Consider the following 21,683-nt stretch of genomic DNA (forward strand, 5'->3'; position numbering starts at 1 on the left):
TGACAGGCCATGATGGGAGTTGTAGGTCTGCAGCCTGTGGCCATCCAGGTTGCAGAAGTACAACTCCCACCATGCCTTTCTGACAGGTCATGATGGGAGTTGTAGTTCTGCAGCCTGTGGCCATCCAGGTTGCAGAAGTACAACTCCCACCATGTACTGCAACCTGGGTGACCACAGACTGCAGAAGTACAACTTCCATCATGACCTGTCAGCCAAGCATGATGGGAGTTGTAATTCTGCAAGCTGTGACCATCCAGTTTGCAGAAATACATGTCCTATTTTTCTTCTCATCAGGAAATCCTGAAGGTTTTTCCTGATGGTTTCCTGAAGGTAAAAACGGATTACTGTCAGGAAATCCTGATACTATCCTGATGACATTTGAGGTCTCCTGATCAGGATTTCCTGACAGTAAAAACTGACACGGACGTGTGAATGGGGCCTAAGGCTTAATTTTAAGTGATGATTATTACTCTAAGGGTGAACAGTCAGTCTGTAATAATTTCATAATTAGCAAAAAAAACTGCAACCGTTCTTTAAAAGAAGTAAACAACAACTTATTTGTTATCTATAAAGTATTTATTTTTAAGTTAAACAAATTTCAATGATGCTTTGAATTTAAAAAAACAAACAAAAAAAAAACACATCCAGGCCCTGTACAACAGACACCGTTGTTTTACTATAGCCAATAAAAGAACAAATACCAAATTATAAATTTAAGTAAAAAAAAAAAAAAAAAAAGTTATTACATCATTGTTATGTCCATGATAATGAGAATGCATTACAACAGACATTCTAGAAATCTGCTCATAGCAGGGGGGGGGGTCTTACTTGTTGTTTCCTTACTAGAGTGGGACTAGAAACTTACAAGAAAATGACTTTGGCACATGATATCATGTAAACATACCGAGACATCAAAAGCATCAATCATCTCGCTACCAAACAGTGTGTATTAAATCATAGAGATACAATAAATTGTTTCTGAAAGATCAAGCATTCAAAATCTCTGACAAAGGTAAATGAACTCAGGAGTGAAGAGTGTCCAAGCCGATGTGTGCGCCACCTGACTGTAACACGCCTACAATTTATAGGCTCCTGTAGATTATAGGTAATTTAAAAGGTTAATGCCACCTAAGGTTAAAAGAACCACATGTATTAAAAAATTGGCTGAGAATATAAATCAAATATTAAACCTCACAACATGTCATCCAGTTGCATTATATCAAAAATCTGAAAATGTAGTATGACTACTGCAGAGAAGTATAAATGGAGGTTCGGAGGCTTCTTTTTGTAATAGTAAAATATAAAATAATGCTAACCTGGTTTATTTCTCCAAAGAGATTGGATAAAAGTAACTTACACAAAGGTCACCAGTAATCATTATAAAAGGACTGTGATGGCCATAGCCGACCGTCATACAAAAGATATGTCATACAGGTAAACACAGCTGATAGGATAGCTAAAACGTGGCTGATGCCACTACAAAAATGCTCTTAGGAGTACGCAGTCCAATGATCTACAGCTATTCCGTAGATTAACCATTAAAATCTGGCCACCTGACCGTCCCGGACATCTGAGAGACGAAAATGTCTTAACGACACTGAAAGAGAGCATCGATCTGCTCCCTTACCGAGCCTACTAGACGGCTCACTAATTATGCGGCAGGGACATAGTTAGCGATGTTTGTGCAGCCCTTTCCTTTAATCGGTTGTCAGCTGCGCATCACCTATTACACAGAGATGCAGCCCACTGAAGATTTCTAAATGTTGAAAGACAGCGATCAGCAGATCAGAAAGTATTTGCTCGCTTATCTGCTGTCTCTATTACATGAGAAATATATGCCTGATTTGGCAGATAATCACAATGTGTAATAGGGCCTTAAAAGGAGAACGCGGGGGGGGGGATTATTTTAAACCAACTAGTGTAAGAAAGTTATATAGGTTTGTAAATTACCTCTTTATAAAAAATATTCCATTAGTTATCAGCTGCTGTATGTCCTGCAGGAAGTGGCGTATTCCTTCTAGTCTGACAGTGCTCTCTGCTGCCACCTCTGTCCATGTCAGGAACTGGTCCAGAGTAGGAGAGGTTTTCTATGGGTATTTGCTACTGCTCTGGACAGTTCCTGACATGAACTGAGGTGGCAGCAGAGAGCACTGTTTCAGACTGGAAAGAATACACCACTTTCTGCAGGACATACAGCAGCTGATAAGTACAGGAAGACTGGAGACTTACACAGAAGTAATTTACAAAACTATATAAACTTTCTGACACCGTTCATTTGAAAACGATTTTCTTTTCTCCAGCTTTCCCCTTTATTAATTTAAAGTTTTTTTAAAGTCTTAAAAAAAAAAAAAAAAAAAAAAAAGTTTCACTTTAAGTAAGCTGCATTCCAAAAAGCCCAATACTTAGAACCCCTGTAAATAAATGATGGCAGGTTCCTAGCCGTGGCTGACTCTCTAACATGCATGCGTATTTAAGTCAGTCGAGGAGGCCAACTTTTGGGCACGTTCACGGCTATATTACATCTTTGCCCGCCATAACAGCAACTTCAAGTTTAAGCAAGAATCGATAACTATAAGACTTGTTTAACAATAGTCTGTGACTCAACACTGGCCAATATGGCACGAGCAACTTTAGGAGATGTAAGGGATACCCGATTAGAAGCAATGCCCAGCAAGTGTTTGTGTATTTGGAACAAAGAAGAGAGGTGGCAGATATTATTAGTCGAAAAGGCAACTAACTACTGAAACTGAAAGTGCTTAAAACAGGCACTATACAAGAATAGATGATAGAAGACCCCGTCACGCCTGGTTTATAAAAGGTCAATATAAACCTTGGATCTTCACTTTCTAAAAAAAATATGACACTAGAAACAATGAACAAACAAATACGAAGAGCACAAGAATGTACAGAAATACAATGGCTGCAGTCTGGGACTGACATTGCCGACTATAGTGTCCCAAATAACTTAGATTTACTCAAACATTATCCTTCAATGTTCTTTTTTCATTCTGGTAAGAAGAGCCAAAGGATGGGGGATGGGTATGTCCCCCTTATTATTTTGTTCTGTCTTTTAGTTTAAAGAACCCTTTTTACTGAACTCTATGGTTAACACCAATAAGAAAAAAATAAAAAATAAAAAAAAATAAACTTACCTCAACACAAGTAAATGCACATACATTCAAAGCTCTGAATACAGAAACATCTTCGGGCAGCAACTCTAGATCTTCTTTCAATACAATGTAGTGACTCTTCCATCTTTAGATCAGATCCTCCTTATTGCATTGCTTCAGTCTTGTAATGATTCTTGCGTTAAGGAACCCCGCGCGGATCAAGGGATATCGCCAGGAAGAGATCGTGAAACAAACATTGCACGTACATTTTTACACGATTTGCATTGAACTATAGAACTGGGGGAATTACAAGCAAGAGCGACCGAACGACTTGTCTGAATGGGGAGTTATTTCTTACCCGCACACATACACACGCACACACAAGGCTAGATATGACGTTCCTTCCCATTTATCTTTTCAAGTGTATACCTCCATTTCTGCACATTCTGAAGTAGAAAGTTTCGCAGTTCATCCCCTCTGAGGGCCTATGTGCAACATTTAAATACTTTTTGTACTCGCAACAAAGACGTGTAGAAGGCCCTTTGTTTTTTTCTTTTGTCCACAGCTTTCGCTCCTTCCAATTGTACTTCTAAAATCCAATCCAAGATGGAATACTGAGGTATATAAATCCGCAGAATGTTCAACATATACATCTGCAATGCATTCAGAATTGATGTCCATGAAATGATGGTCATTCCCCTCCCACCCTTTATCCCAACACTTGAGATTTCTATTGTTGCAGATTGTTGAGTGAGAATTTCCACTGCTGTGATAAAGAGGGGCTGCATGCTTCCACTGTGAGACCTCCCGTTTTGGCATTCCGACTGTCTAGGCAAAAGTTGCTTCCAACATGCCTCAATTTTGAGTTGGTGTCAATTTGCTCCCATTTCTACAAGACAAGAAACAAGGAAAAAGTATAAGGAAATACAAGTATCTATTATCAGACTCTCTCTGCCATGTATGAGCTAAAATAAAGTGCCCGGAGGTATTGCCTATGTGCAGACCTAGAGTAGGTTTTCAGCTGTGCCAGACTCCGCAATGTGGAGCAGACTGATACACTTCTGAACGCTGACTACTCTGGGTTTAGACCAACTAATAGTTTTCTTTAAGTGCACAAGCCACTTTTTTTTTAGTAATCCTGTATTTTGTCTGTGTTTCTGTGATTTGCTTGTGATCAGTATATTATTAGGGGACCTGCATCAGACTAAGGCAGGGTTCGGTGACCTGAAACAGCTGTCACCCTGTTTTAAGCATGTGCCTGGCGTCTATGGATTTTTATTGCCTAATGGAATAAAGATTGCAAGTTTTCCATATGTTTTTTTTTCTTCATATTTGACTGATTGGACTTTTGTGGATTGGAGATTGCACCATTAGGAAACATTTACCAGACTCTGTTCATGCTGCGGAGCTAGCTATATATACTAGGAAGTGCCGATCACTATACCTTGCTGATATTAAACTTTAGACTTACTTCTCCATGTGTCCTTATACATTCTCCCCGCTCACCACAGCCAGAATTGTCTAAAGTAGTCTCTGCAGCGAGAGGCTGCTCAGCCAATCACTGGTCGCGGTGCTTCCCCCATATTGGCCAGTGATCGGCTGAGTGGCCTGTCACTTCACAGACAGCTTCAGAAGTGCCAGCGGTGGTGAACAGGGAGAAGCTAGAAGGTCACTGGGGCGCATGGAGAAGTATGCATCTTTTTATTTAGTATATACAGCAAGGGCTGCACGGACATAACAATAGATATATTATACAGATATATCTATATAGATAGATATCTCTCTCAGATGATAGATATATCTAGTATATACAATTATATATATTCTATCTATATCCATCTAGCCACACACACAGCCCTTGCTTCACAAACATCTAGCCGTCCACTAGGCTCAGTAAGCAAGCATCGATCATATACATTAAATTTTGGGCTGTGTTATACAGCTGTAAGTAGACTCCACGCAGACAACCTAGTTAGAATAACCCTTGGACACCACACCAACCCCCCCAAGGGGAAAAAAAAAAAAAAAAATATTTATAATATTAACTACTTCACCTGCACTGTGAAATGTTCCAGGGACAGTTATATTTTCTAGGGTAGGGGAAAAAAAAAAAAAAAAACAAAAAAAACAACAAAATTATACAATTATACAAAGATGTTCGCTCTTACTTGTCTACTGTCATTTTCTCTGCAGCCCTGAAGTTTTATAAGTGAACCTGGTGTTCTTTCTACAACGGTAAGGCAAAGGTCCATGTGTTTGACTGATTTGTCCTTTGTTAAAGCCCATTCCTAGAAAATTTCAATAAGAAAACAAGTGATAAGTCCGCTGCACAAGGAGTATAAAATAAAGAGTAACTCTGTAAATACATCACACAACTGATTTTGCACTGAGTAAAGATAGTCATAGATTAGCTGGCAGCCACCTCCTCGGGGAAACATACACACTAAGCACATATCTGTGCTGTCAGTTTCCAGATCACACAAGCAGCGCAAACTTACCTTCAGCCCTGCCGTGTGATCGGCCATGCCCCGCCTCCTCCAGCTGTCAATCATTCAGGGGGAGGCAGGATGGCAGGCAATAGTTACAGCAGCGGCAGGATGGTCACTGACAGTGCCGGATCACAAACAGCGCTGATAAGCTTGCACTGCTTGTGTGATATGGATATATAGATATCTGTGCTGTTAGCATCCATGGGAGCACGAGACATACAAGGAACTTTTGTCTGGCCCAGCCCCTAGATTGATTGTGGCGTGTAAAGCCATTTGCAAGCGAGCTCCAATCACACGGATCAGTGTCACTTTGCGTCCTTGTACGGTCTCATGTCAGGCCGTGTAAAGGGACCCATAGAGAGACAAGCAGCAGTCAGACACTACTGGCAATGGCTGATCTCCAGGCAGAAAAAAGGATTTGATCCATTCCTGATCCTTATATCTTCATATCTGCTGTCGGTGGACTGTTGGCATGCCCATTGCTGATGTTTATGAAAGTAACAAAAAAAGTGGTGGCACAAAATACACCCACTAGGTGGTGCTGTGCAACAAGAGAAAATAACTTGTATCACATATAGAGGCTAAATGCAATAAACCAGGACGCATACTTGTATACGTTCAGGCGTTACTAACACTATATATTATATAGACAAGGGAGGCGATAGCTGCAGACTTATTGACTGGCTGCAGTGTGTTCGGGGTATTATCACAGTAAGTCAATGAGAACATGAGGCACACTAGAGGTGGTCAGTGTATCTTATTTTTTCATAAGGCAGTAAGTTGTAGGTGTTTTTTTTTTTTTTTAATTTGTAGTGTCACTTTCGTTATAACTTTCCAAATCTAAAAATCAACAGTAGATGTGAAATAAAGCAAGTGTGCAATTTACATTACATTATTTTATTTTTTTTTAGTTATAACCGAAAACACTGCACTTTCTGTGTTCAGGCTCTTAGAAAAAGAGAGAAGGCAGTCATGGATTGACAAATGGAGCATGACACTCTGTACTGGCCAGGACTACCTGCATTTAAGTCTGGTTAGAAAACACAGAAAGGCTCTGTTCACACACTGTTGAAATTGAGTGGATGGCCGTCATTTATTGGTTAATAACGGCCATTTATTTTAAAATAGCGGCAATTATTTGCCATTAAATGAATGGCCATCAACTTAATTTCAATCGTGTGTGAACATAGCCTGTGTTTTCAATCCACTTTTGGTTTTGGGAACATAGACTAAAAATGTATAAAGATGTAACATGCAATAGCAGATGGAAAATGGCAAGTGAAAATTCATTGACACCTACCTGGTTGCCGCCAGCATTATGGCATTCATAAACACCGACAACTCCATCTGCAAAATGACCAAGTGTATCAAGGCAGTTTGTACCTTGCTGCAAAGCTCCAAATGCAATATCCTGATGGTCAGGAACTCTGGTAAAAAAATAATACATCTTATAATAGGCCCTAAAGCAATATTAGTACATTGCCTCCATAAATCATCAAGAACCTAATGAAGCAGACTGTGAGCAGCAGCACCTTACTGAGCGTTCTGCCACGGCCTCCCTTTAGTCTATGTAAGGCTGTTTGTCTAACCAGGCTGGATGTAAAATCTGTAACCTGGGTACCTTAGTATCAGCGTCTAACCAAGTACATTCATCAGACATAGAAACAAGGGCCTATAAACCTTTGTCCAGTAAGAACAAATTCTGTCACTAAGGAAAACATCCTCTGCTAAAAGTCTGGTCTAATTTATACTTTCATACATGGCTCACATACGATGTCCCACATTTTCAATGTGTTTTAGACTTTTGTTTAAACAGTCCCTGCTATTAAAAATATCTTGACGTGTCAGGCATGTCAAAAGCTATCGATCGCAGTGGGTCTCACTTCTGAGAGCTACTGCAATCACGGCATATAGCCGGGGAGAGGACGCTGCAGCAGTGGGATCCCCTCCTTGGCCATTTGCTAATTCTGACAGTTTAGCCTTAGTGACTATATAGACTATAATGAGGCTAAAGTGTCAGAATTACATCCATAACCTGATTGTTATTATATGTTTTTACTGATTCTTTTATGGTATTGTGACTAACAAGTAAATGAAAACAGGAAGTGTTGGAATTGGTGTGCAGCCGCAGTGTGGATGGCACGGCCACTGTGCTCTCTCCCCAGCTGCATCTCCTGATCACAGAGAGTCTCAGCAGAGAGCCCAGCTGCGGTCAATAGTTTTGACATGCCTGTTGACATATCAAAAGTTATTTTTAACGAGAATGACTAATGCTGGGTTTACACGGAACAATCATGCAAATTTGCACGATAACGATCTAATTCGAACAATCGTACGTGTAAACGCAGCGAGTGAGAAATCGTTCATTTTAATCTTTGTTGATGTTGTCAAATCGTTGTTGGTCGTTCGCAAAAAAATTCGCAGAACGTTCCGTGTAAACAGTCGTTCACCGATTTAACCTGTGTGTGAGATAGGCTTAAGGAATCGCAAAACGATTTTTCCGTACGATATATCATTCCGTCTAAACGCTGATCGTTATAAACAAAAAAAAACGGAACTTCGAAATTGTTAATCGAACGATCGGGCGAATTATCGCTCCATGTAAACGCAGCATAATGCCTTCCACAACAATTAGCTATTTGCTCATGAAAAAGGAGAAACAGATCGCTGATCTCAGGGAGATCAGCCAAAGATAACACCAGCGGCTGGTGGTTTAAGCCGTCCCCCCTCCCCTCCCCCCCAGCGTTGATCCGGCCCACTCCTTCTAATGATATTCAATGGAAGGGTTGGGCTATGGTGGTGGGGCAGTGCTACTTATGGTGCTCGGGACTGTGGATTAAACTGCTAAAGGCGCGGCTCCTGTGCTGAGGAGGAAGGTAAGGGACAAACCTTCATCCTCTGTGCCCAGTGCACAATAGCAGGCTATCACCAGGTTAGAATTGTCTAACCTGCTGATAGTTCCCCTTTAAAGGCTCCTGCAGAAAGAATACAGCAATAAAAATAGAAAGCAGTGAAAAGCAGTGGAGACTGGGGAGGAGTATGCTTACATATCTAATAATAAATCAATCTTCGTGCAGAAGGAATACCTTTTACAGGCCAAACTGCATGAGTCCACCACATTAGTAATCATAGGTACATTCCAACTACATTAATAATCTGCAATACTACACTTGGCTTTCCACAGCTCCAGTAATGTATATAAAGGAATTGAAGCCCTCACCTTAACTCAGGATAAACATTTTCCAAATACCACTTGAAAGGCTTGCAGCCCAGTTTTTTCTTCAATTCTGTACGACTTTGAATACTAGAGACAAGGAACAAAAAGGTTTTCAGCTGACACAAGACTAAACATTTTCATAGCTCAGAGGATTTCTGTAACTGGTTTACTGTAAGGAACATCTAGGCCATTCCTGCTATATTAGTGTATAATCTATAAAGAAAACAGACTGCACTAGACTGCACCTAACAAGATAATAGAAAAATGTAACAAATAAAGTTTGACATAAATGCAAATGACAAACCCTTAAAATAAAAAAAAAACACACCATTACATAACTCATCACTGGTTCTGATGCAACACAGTGAAACCTGACTGATCTAGGTAAATAGATATGGAGGCAGCCATCATAAAATAGAGGTTGTGCAAATAACAGGAAAAATACCAGCAATCCGAAAAATCTATAATATTAGTACAAAACACACCATAAGAACAAAAATCAACCATAAAGTGCAAATCTTAGTATGCAATATACAGACATAAGCGGACTGCTATAATGGGATTAATTCACGTCTGTATGTGTTTTAGAACAATGCCTATCATTAACAAATAAAAATAATTAAAAAAAAAACACAGGTCTTTTGAAAAAGTGTATACATTTTACATGCAGCTTTTCGAATGAATTTTATGGTGTTTAACCCCTAGACGACCCAGGGCGTATAGTTACGCCATGGAAGTCTGTCCCCAGACGACCTAGGGCGTAACTGTACGCCCTGGGTGTTTCTCCCGCTATGAAGCGTGCTCCGGAGCGGAGCGCGCTTCACAGCAGGTGGGGGCCGGCTGCAATCAGCAGCCGGGACCTCACCGGCAATGACACGCTGCAGCGATCGCGCTGCCGCGTGTCATTAACTCCTTAAACGCCGCGACCGCGGCGTTTAAGTGTAAGTGACAGGGGGAGTCCCCTGTCACTTACCGATCGGGACCCCCGCAGTGTGACTGAAGGGGTCCCGATCGGTAAAACGGGCCGCCGGAGGTCTCTCACCTGCCTCCGCGCGGTCCGATCGGCGATCTGCTACACTAAGCCTGCACAGGCAGGCTCAATGAGCAGATCGCCGATAACACTGATCAATGCTATGCCTATGGCATAGCATTCATCAGTGTAGAAATCAAACTAATCTATGTAAAAGTCCCCCAAAGGGACTTCAAATGTGTAAAAAAAAAAAAAAAAAGTTAAAAACACTAACACACAACCCCAAAACCCCTCCCCCAATAAAAGTTGAAATCACCCCCCTTTCCCATTATATAAATAAAACATATAAAAATAAACAAATAAACATATAATATACCGTATCGTGCGTAATTGTCCGATCTATTAAAATATAACAAGCGTCATTGCGAACGGTAAACGTTTTACCATTTTACATGTTATGGTAAAATGAATGACGCCATTACACAGTACAACTATTCCTGTAACAAATAAGCCCTTACATGGCCTTGTAGATAGAAAACTGAAAGTGCTAGAGCTCTTAGAAGGGGAGGAGGGAAAAACAGAAACACTAAGATCAAAATTTGCGCGGTCCACTGGGTCATTTTGGGCCTGGTCCTCAAAGGGTTAAAACTCACTACAAAACACTGGCAGAAATGTGAAAGATTTACAAATTTAAGCCAAATTGTCTGATTCGCCAACAGTAACCAATCACAGCTCAGCTTTTATTTTCCCAAGTGCTCTGGTAAATTAAAAGACTAGCTCTGATTGGTTCCTGTGGGCACTTTAGACAGTTTAGTAACCAGTACTATTTGATAGTAAGCCAAATGAGCGTAGAGAGTTCTGTGTTACAGACAGAGCACTTACTTTCCATATGGTACATTCCTAGCTGACGGTACAGCTGCATAGTAGAAATTCTTGTATTCATCCATCCAAACCTCAGCGGCTCGCCTGGTGTTTCTGTATAAGGAAAATGATAACATTAAAGGGGAACTCCGGATAAGAAAAACTTGTTTTCTACTGAAAGTACATTAAAAGTTAAAGTGGTATCGCGGCGTTCAGAAATTATTCAAAGAATAACACACATTACAAAAGTTATACAACTTTGTAATGTACGTTATGTCTGTGAATCGCCTCGTTCCCCGTGTCCCACCACCCCCACCCGTGTACCCGGAAGTGTTGGTGCATTATACATTACCTGATCCGTGTTGAGGGCCGTCTGCCATCTTATGCCAAACGTCATCTTCGGACGGACGGCCGAGTCGCTGCCGCCCGTCCCCCCTCCGCCGCGTCACAACTGTGCTCAGCCGCGATTGGCTGAGCACAGTTATGCTTAGCCAATTGCGGCTGAGCGGCTGATGACACGGCCACGTCATCAGCTGCTCAGCCGCGATTGGCTGAGCACAGTTATGCTCAGCCAATCGCGGCTGAGCATCGGATGACGCTGCAGAGGGGGGCCGGCATTCGGGACAGTCGGAGCTGTTCGCCGGCCGCCCGAAGACGACGTCACTCGCTGAAGATCGGAGACGGGTGTCGGCGCGTGACAGGTGAGTATAGCGCACCACACTTCCGGGTACACGGGTGGGGGTGGTTGGACACGGGGAAGGGGGCCATTCACAGACATAACATACATTACAAAGTTGTATAACTTTGTAATGTGTGTTAGTCTGTGAATAATTCTTTCCCGCCGCACTACCCCTTTAAACATATGTGTCTATACAATGTATTACCGTATCTGTATGGTTCTGCCACACAGGTAGCAGATAGAAAGCCAGGAAGTAAAAAAAAAAATGGCCTCTGTGCAAATCCACATAGTCTCCTGCTCCTTCTGCTATCCCCCCTTAGGAGACATATTCCATGCCTCTGTCTCCCATTGTGTGTGTTTGCTGAGATCAGGCTGATGATGCAGACAGGGGGCAGGGCATGATGTCCTAGGAGGCTTGGCTGGATCCCCCAATCCCCTGAGTGATTCACCATCTCTGACCGGCCAGAAGCAGCTGCTGCACTGATTTCTCTGATGCGCTGTGTGGTGTTACAGGTAGAGAATACAGTGCTCCAGCTTGAAGTCTGCTGCTCCGGTCCATGATGTATGGCTGCTTCCTTGCCTGCTTAGCTATTCAGTGGCAGAGTCGGGACACTATCATCATCATCCAGAATCGGCCAGCAATTCGGGGGCCAGGGAGGTAAACGGGGGCCAGATGCTGAGCCGCGATTGGCTGAGCATAACTGTGCTCGGCCAATCGCGGCTCAGCGGCTGATGACGCGGCCGCGTCATCAGCCGCAATTGGCCGAGCACAGTTATGCTCAGCCAATCGCGGCTGAGCATCTGATGACGGGGCAGAGGGCAGCCGGCACTTGGGAAGATCTGAGAGCTTCGGCCGGCCGAAGATGACGTTGCGGCACAAGATGGTGGACGGGCGCCACACGGATCAGGTAATGTATAATGCACCAACACTTCCGGGTACACGTGCGGGGGTGGGGGGACACAGGGAAGGGGGCGATTCACAGACATAACATACATTACAAAGTTGTATAACTTTGTAGTGTGTTATTCTGTGAATAATTTCTTAGCGCCGCACTACCCCTTTAAGGGCTGTGACCCACTTCCAGCTGCTCCCCAACCCCCCCAGTGCCCTGCCGCTTTGTGATCTGAGATGGGGCATGGGATGTGACATAGCAGGCCTACTCAGTCATTTAGCGACTGTAGTGGTGTCTCGCCTCTGCTGCTGGACGGGCCTGCCACATAACATCTCAGACCAAGAAGCGGCTGGGGACCAGGGTAATGGAATGTGATCGGCAGCACCAGAGCCAGGGTGGTAAGTGGATGTTATTGTTTCCACATATGCCCTCCCTGGAAATTGCTGAAAAATAAGGGTCCCGGACAGAGTACAACTTTACAGTGTACCTGTTGTTTGAGGTAACTTTTCAGGATAATACTGTGTACAGGAGGAGTAGCTCTATTTCTGGCCACTATATCACTTGTATATGACATTTTTCATCAGATTTGTGCCCTGCAGGCTTCAATTTTAGTGGTCTCCGATTATACAGCAGTAAAGAGTAGTCTCAGTATTTGATACTCTGCTTCTTGACTCTCTATTCACTCTCTCAAATCTCCCTTTTCCCCTCTCATTCATTTGTATGGGGAGATGTAATCTGATCCCTCAGTGAATTGCTAGTCTGAACGACATTTCTGTGTGAATGGAAGTTTTGGGGCAGGTGGAGAGAGACACATAATAGGAGAATTGAGAAGGAGAGTGACAGCTGATCTTTTTGGATATGTATATAATTATCTATATATTTTCATGCTTTGAGTCCAATAAAAAAATAGAAGATATAGAGACAAATTAGGGATAATATTGGAGGAATAGCTTTTTCTCACCTGGCAAATACTGTTCCACTTCCACCAGGAAACGTGTATGGATGTTGTTTACGAAACACGTGGCCTACTCTGCTGCATGGGATTATTTCTAGACTTCCACCACATTGCCACACGCGGAATGAAATCTCTAGTATTGGGATTAAACAAAAAGACAAAAAAACAGACTATTAATTACAACGTGACTATATAATAATATGTATGGTCTTTATATAAAAACCTTGACATAAGTCAGGCCTGTGTTGGTTTGACTTCCTGAGAGGTACACTTTAAGATGGGCGGTGTTAAGATGGGCGGTGTGGATGTGAACATAACATGATAAAATTTTTTAATGAAATGTTAATGTTCTCAGTCCATGCTCCTCAGATTCGATTATTACTATTATTATGTTCGGATTAGATCAGATCATGATCAGGGCTGCGCTTATCTGGTTCTCAATCCATGTGCTTTATTCAAAGACAACCCCGCCTCCATGTGGGAACACATTTGCAAATCACATAAAGTGTAACAGTCATTTAAATGCAGAAATCAATAAGTATCAATAGTACAAGCGATTAAAAAAAAACAACCTCTGTAATAAGTTTTATTAACCAAGAGTTTCCTTCTGTACTCAAAAAGCTGTTTTCCTAGCTCGCCCCTCACTTCAGCAGAAGAAGTAGCTTTTCTGTGTCCATAATGCTCTATGAAGAGGGAAGGGGCCAAAGAGGATGAGTGAGCATAGAGCGGAATGAAGGCAGCCCTGCACAACACAATATCCTGCAATCTTACCTTACCAAGTTCCCAGACAAGCACTGAGCATTCTGACCTCTGAACCCAGCGTTTCACCTGCCCAGACAGTCTGCAAACAGCAGGGCTGTTTGTCTCCTTCCTGCTCACTCATCCTCTCAGCCCTCCATAGATTATAATAAACTCAGCAAATTAGTATTTACTTTGCTCCTTTGTATTGAAGACAGCTGTGCCTGATAATGAACAGATGAGGGGGGGGGGCTGCAAAACTGTACAGAAAGAGGCTTTTTTGCCAAACAAACATTACAGAGTTTGCAAAAATTGCTTGTACTTGGTTTCTGCAAAAATATTTTGATTGAAAGTTACACTCTAAATTTACCAAAAACAAATTCTTAAGCCAGAATACCCTTAACCCCAATATATCTTTTGTTGGCGGGACAAAAGTAGCCTGGTCTCCTGTGCAGAACATCAAGGCAAGTTGGATGCTGCAGCAGAGCCCCTGATCTAACTATCAAGAGCAGATAAACCTTCCGTCCTTGTAGTTTAACCCCTTAGATGCTGTGGTAAAATTGTGATTGTGGCCTTTAAAGAGGATGTACCACCCGTTACATTCTCTTTAATCTGAGCCCACAGATCGAACGGCGCAGTCACAGGGAAGCCGATGCCGCGGTCTGTTTTTTTTCCGGACCGCGGCCTGGTTCCCGTGCACGGCGCCGTTCTATGCACCGGAACCGGCCGGTGCTCAAGCACTGGAGGTAGGCTGGCCCGCCCACAGTGGGAGGGAATTCCCTCCCCTCTATGACGCGGCTCCATTCATTCTAATGGAGCCGCGTCATAGAGGGAAGGAAGTCCCTCCCACTGGGGGCAGGCCGGCCTACCTCCAGTGCTTGAGCACCGGCCTGTGACGGCGTCGTTCAATCCCTGTGACGGCGCCGTTCAATCCGTGGGTTCAGATTAAAGAGGATGTACCTGGTGGTACATCCTCTAAGTGGTTTCTGGGCTTTTTTCTTATACTCCATCAGCACCAGGTGACGCAATCGTTGGGATGCAAATTTATAGCAGCAGGGGTCGAATGAAGGCCCCCAGGTATGCCATATATTTCTGCATGCTTGGTTTCGCCTCTGGCAAGACTGGTTAGGTTTCCTATCAACATTATAGTGACAGGATAATACACCACACTATACTAGTAGTACAGTAGTATATCAGCAATAGAAACATTGCATTTCAAAGTTCCCTTTGGGCGACTAATAAAAAAATGTAAAAAATAAAGTTTTGTAAAATATAATAATTTTATGAATATCCCATTCATAAATCCAGCTATCTGGGCCATTATAGTTGTTTGGCACACAGATGGGTTAAAGGGGTTATCCAGCGCTACAAAAACATTGCCACTTTCTTCCAGAGACAGCCCATCTCTTGTCTCCTGCTTGGGCGGGGTTTTGCTGCTCAGTTGTATTTAAGTGAAAGGAGCTTAATTGCAACAACCTTATAGGTACATGGGGAAAACAAAGAATTAGAAGAATATCTTTATTTGCAATTCATGCCATTCCATAACATCATATACCGAGAATAAAAAAAAGGGTCATTTTTAGGCACCAACTAAATGCAACAGGACACCACCAGCACTTACCTAAATTTTCTCCACCCCAAACATCCATCATCATATCATATTTCCCCAATTCTTCAAAGTAGGATTTGTCCATCACAAACAGCCCTCCAGCAATCATTGGCGTTCTAAAAGGGACAGAGGAATATATGGAAAAGTCCAGTACAGAAACAATAAAATAAAACCTAAACAGTCTGTCCTTATTCCTCCCCCACAGCCACCGTATGTATGGTAGAACAAAACTTAAAACTTACAACCCACGTTGTAAGTCATCATGTACTTGTAGCAACTCTGTACCCACAATCTGAACCCCCCCCCCCCAAATTGCTTGTACTGTTGGATAGCTGCTTTTAATCCAAGATCTGTCCTGGGGTTCGTTCGGCAGGTGATGCAGTTATTGTCCTAAAAACAACTTTTGAACTGGCAGCCCCGTGCCCTACGGGTGTGGCCTAGATTGTGTATGCATTAGGCTGGCACATCCTCTCTGTCCCTCCTCCCCACTAGGAATGTTCCAGGCAGATTGTCTCCTATTCCCCACCTGTTTAGCCTAGCACAGTGATGGGCAACCTTTTGAGCTTGGTGTGTCAACATTCGGCAAAAAAACTAGCATAACTCGGATGGTGTGTCACTTCGAAAAAAACACCATAATTTGTGACATTTATAGTTTAAATAACAAAAATATGTAATTGAAATATATAACTGTACTTAATAAACAAAAAAATAATTATTTAACTTACCCGCTTAGTGACTTCTTTGTCCATCTGTCAGTCGGTTTCTACCTGACCCCCCATCCCCACACCTCCCCAGGTTTACAATTCAATACCAACATGCAGTGGTCATTAGGATCCCCACCTGATTCATGACCCCACACACTACCCCCCTATCCCTCCATACACTAGCCCACCTGACCCCCATCCCCATACACTAGCCCACCATCCACACACACTAGCCCACCTGACTCTATTCCTTCCAACACACACTAGCCCACCTGACCCCATCCCTCCCCACACATACTAGCCCACCTGTCCCCCATCCCTCCCCACACACACTAGCCCACCTGACCCCTATCCCCACATACACACTAGCCCACCTGACCCCCATCCCCACACACACTAGCCCACCTGACCCCCATCCCTCCCCACACACACTAGCCCACCTGACCACCATCCACACACACACACACACTTGCCTACATGACCCCCATCCCTCCCCACACATATTAGCCCACCTGACCCCCATCTATCCCCACACAGGCTGCTCCCCAGGTTTACAATTCAATATCAACATGCAGCGGTCATTAGCATGCCCACATGATTCATCCCCCCCACACACACACACACACACACACACACACACACACACACACACTAAACCCCCTGCCATCCTTCTCCACACACTACTCCCCCTCCCATCTCTCCCCACACACACTACTCCCTGACTTTCCATCCCCCCCCCCCCAAACCCTGCTCCCCAGGCTTACAATTCATTAGGATGCCTTTGTGAGGGTGAGAACGGAGCACACAAGGAGCAAGGCAGGGCTGAAGTGTGGTGCCGCTGCGGCTGGCCGCGATGCCTGCTTCCAACGGAAGTGTGCTGGGTGACGTCACCACAGCAGCGTTCGGCCTGTAGTGGAAATGGCCTGTACGTGAACACAGCGTGGGGTCAGAGGCCAGGGTGCATCCTGGCTTCTGTAGTTTTGGCGTCGCCAGGGCTGTGATGGAGTCGGCATGCGGCAGCATACTTTTCTGTATGCGGCTGCGAGTCAGCGAACATGGCAACGCGTGTCAAGACTGACACGCGTGTCATAGGTTCGCCATCAGGGGCCTAGCACATGGGCTGGATCGTTAAAAACTAGAGATGAGCGAACCGGGTTCGGATGGACTCGAACCCGAACCCGGTTCGCTCATCTCTAGTTTTTAACGATCCAGCCCATGTGCTAGGCCCCTGATGGCGAACCTATGACACGCGTGTCAGTCTTGACACGCGTTGCCATGTTCGCTGACTTGCAGCCGCATACAGAATGTTCAGCATTTGATTAGCTGGGGCAGCTGAACTTGGATAAAGCTCTAAGGTTGTCTGGAAAACATGGATACAGCCAATGACTATATCCATGTTTTCCACATAGCCTTAGGGCTTTATCCAAGTTCAGCAGCCACCGCTAATCAAATGCCGAAAGTTCGGGTTCGGATGGACTCCAGCATGCTCCAGGTTCGCTCATCTCTATTAAAATCGCAAAAAATGTTCCAGTGGCATTCCTAATGATGAAGAGGGTGGGGAGGAGGAACAGTGGGGTGGTGCAAGGTTAGGGCACAGATATTCTAAGTCACGCCCGTAGGGCACGGGGCTGCAAGTTTAAAAGTTGTTTTAACTGCATCACCTGTCGAACGGACCCTAGGACAGATCTTGGAATAAAAGCAGCTATCCGAAGGTACAAGTGGTTTGGGGGGGGACAGATTGTAGGTACAGAGTCACTTTAAAGTGTAACTGTTATTTAAAAAAAGAAATAGTACAAGCAATTCTGCTGCTCCGTGCTCAGTCACTCCTAACAGCCCCTCCCCTCTCCATAGCCACATAATGGAGACAGAAATTCTTCTTCTTATAAAGTGAGGGGGGAGGCTGGGAGATTGCTTTTTCAGTACAGAAGGAAACTCTTTTGGTTTATAAAGCCTATTACAGAGTTTCTTAAAATCGCTTATACTGTTGATATTTAATGTTTTCAGAAATATGACCCTGAAATGACAGTTACGCTTGAAGACAACTTGCCTTGATAATGAGAATTGAGGGTTGAGGCTGGAAATCAACCTTGTCAGTACAGAAGGAAGCTCTTTTGCCTAATAAAACCTATTATAGAGTTTCTTAAAATCTATTATACTACTGGTTTCTGCAAAGATGTTTGAAATGACAGTTACACTTTTAATGAAATAAGGGTGGGTTCACACTACAGAATTCTCGCGGATAAGCTACGCGGAATTCCGTCGGCTGTCTGCGCGCACGGCCATGCGCCTTTTCCGCCGGCTCCATAGACACCATTCTATGGGCCGGCATATTCCACTATCCGCCGAAAGAAGTGACATGTCAGCCGACGGAATTCCGCAGAGTTTTTCCGCGAGAATTCCGTAGTGTGAATCCACCCTAACAGTAAAGCATGAATGCATCTTGTTATCTATTCAAAGTCTAGGAGACTGCCAGGGAATGCCTATGCTGCAATCCACTATTTTCAGCAGCTGCACAGACACTGGATGTAAGGACACTGTGCATGCTTGACCTTAACATGAGAAGGGTGGGAGCAGGGATCTTACAATCTGTTTAAATACAAGCAGCCAGAATACCACTGTTCCATCACCTGAATAAGGCTCTAATATAAAATGAAATGGAGAAATACACTCACTTTATTGGCGCTACTGGGTTTCCTTGCCGTGCTCGTCTTTGCTCTGGAGTCATATAGTCCCATTTAAAAACTAAGTTCCAATCAAAACCTACAAATAAAGGGGTAAAGGGTGTGTTATTTGAACAGAGTGCAAGAATTCATTATTACTATCTGTACATCCTGATAAAGAAAAAAAAAAAACGGCAAGACTAGAGGGTAAATCCACAATGCCATACTATGATTCATTTTGTATTCTGAAAGCAGAAGTATTCATAAAAGAGGATGATGACTGAGTTCTGCTGAATATAGATGGATGGTTATAAATCCATCTGTAATCTGCTCAAGCTCAATTTCTCTTAACATCTTTGAAGTAAGTCACTTCCTCATCTCAAAGGAGCAATTGCTATATCATTTTCTGATTGCTCCAAATGTGAACAGTGGCTGAATAAAATCATCTCCATCTCACCAGGGTGGAATGCACATCATGTTCAGGCTCCTCCGAGAAAGAGGCAAGAGCTGAATGAAAAGTGCGCTTTACATTCTGTTTCCAGGCAGCAAGCCATATCACACTAGCCCACCAGGAAACCACACCTGTCCACCAATTTACACAGGTTGATTATTGAAAAGAAGAGTTGCAAAAAATGTGACAACTATCACCTACGCACCAGGAATAATGCCAGATCCTCGGCTGATTGGGTCTTTAGAGCTTGCTTCAAAATTTATAGTTATCTGACGCATACCTTTCTGTGTAAAAAGGGATGCGAGGTTGATAGTTTACACCGGTAGATGTGCCGTCAATAAGAATACATTTTGAAGCCTGCTCTACAGACACGATCAACAGAGGATCAGGTGTTTTCCCTGTTCCTCAGCCAATAGTTGTCCCCATTACATGGGCCGATTAATGGCTGCAGATCTGTTTCTAGCAACTCTCCTGGCCAATAACTGGCCTGTGTAAAAGGCCCTTTAGCCATGCTGCCAGGGATATGACAGTAATGTATACTTACCTGTCCTGTTCCCTCACCGCCCACTGTCAGTTTTTCTTTTATAACATCCGATGATGTTCCATTCCCACAGGAAATTAACGCTCAGCACAGACTATGCTGAGTGGCCATTTCCGGTCAGACAAGGACATCATCAAAAGTTATAAAAATGATGACAGCAGCGCAGAGTGGGCGGCCCGGGAACCAACAGCGAAGAGGGAGCGGGACAGGTAAGTATACATTACTGACATGTTGCCCACAGCCCTGGCAGTTTTACCAAGTTTTAATTTTTCCCAGACAACCCCTTTAACCCCCCCCCCCCCCTAACCTGGAGCACTGGGGAAGTTTTTGGTTTTTTTTTTCCCCTATAGTCTATCGCTTGTTACAGTCCAAAAAATGAGATTTTTTAATGCATTTTCTGACATAATGTACCTCCTTTTAAATCTGCTGATGCGCCGACATATTGGAAGTTGTCCATATTTATCACATCAATTATAGGAGAGACAACGCGAGTTCTGTCCTAAAATGACAAAATACAATGAATGCAAGACATTTCATAAAAGCTTAAAAATTATCTAGCTAGAGAACAAAACTAGAATTAGGTTGGGTTCACACTGCGTTTCTGCAGTCTGTTTAACGTATCAGTTTCTTTAAATGGTTACTTTTAACTTACACAAAAACGTGGTCAGCGTGGTTTTTGTGCATGCTTAAAAAAAACAAAAAAACAAATCCGTTTTGATCATATATATATATATATATATATATATATATATATATATATATATATATATATATATTAGTGGCGGTCAAAGGAAAAATGCATCCAAACAAAATGGACCCAATTGCATGTTTTTGAATCCTTTTTACCCCCATAAAACGGAAACATTAAACGGACTGCAAAAACCCAGTGTGGCACTAGCTTTAGGAATCAATTTGCACAGCAGAGAAATTGCATACCATGTAATGTCTATGGGGGTGACATTTCTCCCAAACCTTTACTGTTAGAGAAAGAGAAGCCACTAGTAAATGACTAGTAGCAGTCCATACCCCTCTGCTGGCTGAGGACACGCACATTTTGCATGCATTCATAAGACTGGACAATCCCTTTAAAGCAAAATGACCCGGGCTATAATGTTTATTTCAACAGCAACTGTTAGATGTGATGGGTAAAGTATACTGAAATGTGATCTCATATTCATATCCCAACCAGTTTTATCTAGAACTAAGTTGTAAAGACGTCTCCATCATGATTAGGACATTCATTCGTTTATCGGTCATCAAAGTCAATCTGAAAAATAAGCTGGAGCCAGTAAACCTATTAAAACAATCACGTAACAGGATCATCTACTAAGTCTTGTGGCAATCTCTCATGATGAACAGCTTGCTGCCACATACATTTACCGCTAAGACGACTCTTTCAGACATGCACATTTGAAATTATGATTAAAACAAAAAAAATTTGTTCAAAAGTTATAGCTGAAACAATTGTACAGTTTCAGCATGAGAACCACAGGGGGACATCATTACAGGTGGCAATTTTAGTCAATTTTTTTCGCACGACTTGATTAAAGTCACTGGTAACTCGGCTCTGCCTCTTCCTCCCCTTAGTCCGGCATGGAGAGATGCAGCCCACGACAGGGGATCAGGTCATTGAGACAATGTCCCATGCCTGGCAAATACTAATTATATACTGATTCCCTTTAATCCCATAAGGATGCAGCCCGGTATTAAAAGGATGTATTGAAAAGGTAATACTTTCTTTTAACCTGTCAACATCTTATATTTGACATCTTCTGTATTGGATGAATGAAGCCTTGGTCACACATG

General features: G+C 43.0%; 1 protein-coding gene across 1 annotated transcript in view; it reads right to left on the reverse strand.

Moving 5' to 3' along the window:
• Positions 1-3,497: 3,497 nt before the first annotated feature.
• GALNT2 (polypeptide N-acetylgalactosaminyltransferase 2) overlaps positions 3,498-21,683 on the reverse strand; it is a 47,178-nt gene continuing 28,992 nt past the window's right edge. The window contains exons 8-16 of the mRNA XM_069954632.1: positions 20,289-20,376; positions 18,898-18,985; positions 15,534-15,637; positions 13,181-13,307; positions 10,669-10,761; positions 8,820-8,903; positions 6,900-7,026; positions 5,279-5,398; positions 3,498-3,999 (exon numbers count right to left, since the gene is read on the reverse strand). Coding sequence (XP_069810733.1) covers positions 3,841-3,999; positions 5,279-5,398; positions 6,900-7,026; positions 8,820-8,903; positions 10,669-10,761; positions 13,181-13,307; positions 15,534-15,637; positions 18,898-18,985; positions 20,289-20,376 — 990 coding nt within the window. The 3' untranslated portion in view covers positions 3,498-3,840. The remainder of the gene's footprint in view (positions 4,000-5,278; positions 5,399-6,899; positions 7,027-8,819; positions 8,904-10,668; positions 10,762-13,180; positions 13,308-15,533; positions 15,638-18,897; positions 18,986-20,288; positions 20,377-21,683) is intronic.

Source organism: Dendropsophus ebraccatus, chromosome 15 (genome assembly GCF_027789765.1).
Source record: "Dendropsophus ebraccatus isolate aDenEbr1 chromosome 15, aDenEbr1.pat, whole genome shotgun sequence".
Classification (NCBI taxonomy): domain Eukaryota; kingdom Metazoa; phylum Chordata; class Amphibia; order Anura; family Hylidae; genus Dendropsophus; species Dendropsophus ebraccatus.